General features: G+C 38.6%; 1 protein-coding gene across 1 annotated transcript; it reads right to left on the bottom strand.

Annotated features, from left to right (window-relative positions):
* Window positions 1-764: 764 nt before the first annotated feature.
* LOC107576705 (interferon-induced very large GTPase 1-like) lies at window positions 765-4,757 on the bottom strand. The gene has a single exon (XM_016262849.1). The coding sequence runs from the start codon at window positions 4,755-4,757 to the stop codon at window positions 765-767; it is 3,993 nt and encodes a 1,330-aa protein (XP_016118335.1).
* Between the last annotated feature and the right edge of the window lie 24 nt (window positions 4,758-4,781).

Below are 4,781 nucleotides of genomic sequence, written 5' to 3' on the forward strand. Positions count from 1 at the left end.
AACAAAACACAGTTCCATTTACACCTTAATTGAATGTCACCGTCTCACATCAAACAACTATAAATGTTTTTTACACCTGGATTTTAATGTGGTCAAGAGTGATCTTGATTGTGATTCGATCATTTAAAGCTTTAATGCCAAGTGTGATCTGTTATGTGATCTGTAATAAGGCAAAGAATGCACTTGAAAGAATTTGAATCTAATGTTTATTCAGAATCATTGTAAGACATTGGATTGTTGTTTTATTTTATATCATAAGTAATAAGACACATGCATTTTTATTTAGTCCTTAACGTTAGCATAACAGTCAAAGTGGCAAAATAATTCTTACTCAGAAGCCTTCAGACCTGTACTGCATGTAATTAATAGCAGAATTTAAAAAGCAGGATTTTCAAATGACTCGTTTACTGCAGTTTCTAACACGTATTTTGTCAAACATTAGTATTTTGTATACATTCTAATCATTATTGCTAATAACAATGAGATAAGAAAAAGATCCTCTAGAAGTTTCAAATAAGTGAAAACATTTCCATTGTTATCAAAAGCAAAAATTCAGATATAATATAATAAAAAAGAAGTGATTACTTGCATTTAATGATTAGTAAAATACTTTTATGTTATAGAGTAGCTTTTATGACCTAACCCTAACAGTCTAGCATTTTCTTCAAAGGTTTTCTTGAACTAAAATATTATTCATAAGACTAAAAAGAATCAAAGAATAAAAAGAATCATTAATTTCTTCACTCATCATTCATTATGCTTGTTCAGAAGTATTTGTCCAAACTCTCAATAGCATCCTGTTTTGTGTGGTTTCTCCATTCACCTGGGATCTCACCCCGATCCTGAAATTTTTTCCTGTAGTACTTTTCCAGTTCTTTCTGAAATCTGCAGACAAACCACTTCCAATACGACAGCTCGGTGAGGTCAGGGGTGATGCTCCATTCAGCATAAACCCCGCCTGCTGATTTGTAATCTTTATATGGAATGGATTTTTCAGATTCATGAGTTGGGTAAAATCTCTTAGTACTTGTCACTAGAGTTGTGCAAAAATCTGGAATAAGAGTTTGTGTTCCTCTATAATGCCATCCATTCAGTCCTTCAGGTCGATGGAAAGGAACACTGTGAGGTTGTGGATCATGGTCTTCTGCTGTGTTAGTGCAGATGGCTCTACAGAACGGACACTGAACCCAACAGCATGTACAGAAGTGTTCATTTAAAATCTCATCGGGCTTGTCCTTATTATCTAGCTTCTGTAGAAAAGATTCTGTACTGAATTCATTGCTTATGTCAGATATTATAGAAGGAAGTTGTTTTCTTATTACCTCTGCTAAGAGTTTTACATCAACATCATCACGACTCACTCCTCTAAGGTCCTTTTCAGAGAAAATCAGCACATCTGATAAATTCAGTGTGAAAATCTCCAACCACAAATCAGCGTCTCTACTGTTTTCATCGACCTCTTCAGATGCTCTCTGCACCGCTTCGTTGATCTGATTCTCTTTCCGTCTTAAATCATCTTTCATCTTGGGCAGAACACTGATGTTGAAGTTCTCATTTATGTACTGACTGACTTCATCTCTGATGAATCTCTTGAAGTGTTCTTTGGGATTATGAATGTAGGTTATGAATGCCTCAAAATCCTCCTTTTCTGCCAGTGTCTTCAGGATGTGTTTCTCCAGATTAGATCTGTTTCCATTCAGTGATTCACAGTTTGATCTCATTTCATCGGCCAAATCCTGGGCAGTTTTTTTGTTGACACTCTGCTGAATGGGTTCTTTGAGTTTGTTACAGATTATCTCACCTATAATGGTAGCTGATGTTGCTCCCTGACAGTATTTCTGGAAAATTCTGTAATATTCGTCTCTTTTTCTTGCAAAATAGAGAACAGGGTCATTGGCTTCGCTGAAAATGTTGTGTTGTTTCACGAACGTCATTTGTTCTTCATTGAATATGGCAAATACCAAATCACTAAAGAAGTGTTTCTTGAACGTATATTTCGTTGTTTCTTTTTCCTCATGTTCTACTAACTTTGCTCTGATGAAACCAGTGAGTTCTTGGATGTAAGTTTTATTGTAGCCCATCTTTGCTATGTTATATGACATGATCATTTTATTTACTTGCTCAACAATGTCTGTAATTAGTTGGTTGATTTGGGCATCATACTCTTTAGGATAGCCAAACAATTTTAATACTTTTTCAACTTTATAAAGCTGTATATACTCTGAATAGCTTGACACTTTTAAAATATTGCACTTTTTGCTTTTTGTCTTGAGGTCTGAAAAACTTTCATTGTCGCTAAGAACCTCATTCATGTCTTTTAAAATGTCAATGTCTTGGACTTGAGGTGTGTGTTTGGTAATCTCACTCACACAACGATTCCAAAATGAATCAAACTCTCTTTGCAAGATTTGATCATCATTTGCTTTGTGTTTGAGAGTTAAGGCAAGATTTTTGGCCTTCTCAAGGAGAGCATTTTCATTTTTTGTCCTCTGAGCGTCAATGTTTTTCTTTAGGTCTCGCTGCTTAAGCACCACATTCAGTTTCTTCTGTGTTTCCCTAACAATGTTTTCCTGTATGTGGGAGACTTTTTTTTCAAAAGATGTTTTCCACTGAATCAGTATACTGGCATTGGTGTCTTTCTCAAAGAATTCTGTCATAGATTTTTTCACTACTGTACTTTTTACATTTAGTTCTCCTTGAAGATCTGTTTCCTCAACCACATTGATTACTTCATTTTCTATTTGGTTCTGTAGTTTGTTTTCAATTTCCAGCATGGCCTTCCTAAGACTCCAGGTCCAATTACTGTATTCTGTTTCCAATCTCCTGTATGTGGCAATCTCCAGGGCATTTTTGAAGCTGAACACAAAGCGCTCCTTCAGCAAAGCCTCCCAGAGATTTTTAATGTGACTTTTTATGTCTGTCAGCATCATGCCATTTGATTTTGAGACATGAGAAAGAATAGTTTTCTTAAGGTCTTGAATGTTTTCACAGTATGAAGGGTTTGGTGGTGCCATGGGTGGGCTGCCCTCCCAGAGCTGAGCAAAATACATCACGTCCTTGTGTACATCAAATGCAATAACATCACTGAAACGTTCTGCTTCACAGACTTCACCTTCAGCAGCGAGTTTTGTCATCTCATCCAGTTTTTCCTGCAGTCGTCTCCTTCCCTCCATGTTTTTCTCTCCAGCTGTGACGTCTGAAACGTTCTGATGCACAAACACACAGCTGGGATTCAGTCTGACCTCCTTCATCCTCAGGAAGGCTTGAACCACAATCTGGAGAATATCCTGCATCTCAGATGGGTTTTCTCCAAAGATGTTAATCAGCGTCATACTTCCAAGCCCAATAACAAATGTAGCCAGTTCATTGTCATGGTGTATTGTTGATCTTCCAGCCAGTTCTGGAGCACGAAGACCCTCAGTATCTACAACCAGAATATAGTCAAAGTTCATCTGTGTTTTCATCTCGTCTGACACTTTGACCAGCTGCATGAAAGCTCCTCTGGTGCACCTGCCAGCGCTGACCACAAACTGGAGTCCAAACATGGCATTGAGCATGGTGGATTTCCCAGAGCTCTGAAGCCCTAAAACTGACAGCACAAAGACTCTCCGGTCTCCCAGTTTCTGGTTGAGTTGATCCAGAACAGCAGAGATCCAGACCAGAGGAACATGAGCAGCATCTCCATCCATCAGCTCCAGTGGAAACCCAGAGATCATCATCTCTGCTGCGAGACTCGGGAGAGAAGATCCGAGAATCTGCAGGTCTTTCTTGTTCTTCTTCACAGATGAACATGATTCATAGATCTGACCGATCTCCCTCATGATGTGCTCCAAGCCAAAGGTTGCATCTTGAAGTGCTTTAGATAATTCCATAAGTTTTCTTTGTTCCACAGTTTTATTACTGCTCTTACTTAGTTTTGAGTCTGACCATGTTTTATTATACTTGTAAAGTAGATCAGAAAGATCAGCTGAGGTATATTCATCCAGGAGAATTCTGAGCCATTTAAGGAAAAACATTGGTTTTTTTTCAGTCAATTTAGTTGCAGAATGGGACTTCATTTGTTTCATGAATAAATTTACAAACATACTGATGTCATATTTATGCTGCTGTTCACGGATTTTCATCATCTCAACTTTTTGTTTACTAATTTCCATTTCTGGGTCGTCCCCTTGAGGTCGATTTAGCTCTTTATTCATCTCACACCACTGATGCCACAGTTTGCCCTGACAGGGCAGAAATGATTCTTTTAATCTTGTCAGATCGTTTCCCTCTAGTAGCCTCATCATTTGTTGTGCTGCCTCCTTTCCTTTCTTGCAGTCATCATCTTCTTCCTCATCTACTCTGATGTCTGAGTGTTTGGACACGTCTTCAAGCCTGAACGTGGAAGCAGATTCTGAGAGACAATTTGCGATAGCTTTTCTGAGATCTTCAGACACCTCTGCGTCACCTCTGTCTTTCAAACCAATTTTATATTTTCCATTCCTCTGCTCAGTGAGAGCTCCTTTATCCTCAGGAAGAAGGCAAATCAGTGGCTTTGGGTCCTTGTAGAGGTTTTGGATTTTTGTCATTCTTTTGTCATTCCTGCTGAGCTGTGGTAAAATGACAACATTGACTGAGGCCATGTTAGTCATTATATCCAGCTGTTTCTCATGGTCTCCTGCATCACCGTGTAGATTACAGAAGGCAACACGGTTGGTGAATTTATCGTCATGTGTCCCAGAAGGGCAGAACCAGGTGATCTCCACCACTCCGTCCATCAGGACTCTGGTTCTGCTGCTGCC

Source organism: Sinocyclocheilus grahami, unplaced genomic scaffold (genome assembly GCF_001515645.1).
Source record: "Sinocyclocheilus grahami isolate Dianchi unplaced genomic scaffold, SAMN03320097.WGS_v1.1 scaffold4192.1, whole genome shotgun sequence".
NCBI classification, from domain to species: domain Eukaryota; kingdom Metazoa; phylum Chordata; class Actinopteri; order Cypriniformes; family Cyprinidae; genus Sinocyclocheilus; species Sinocyclocheilus grahami.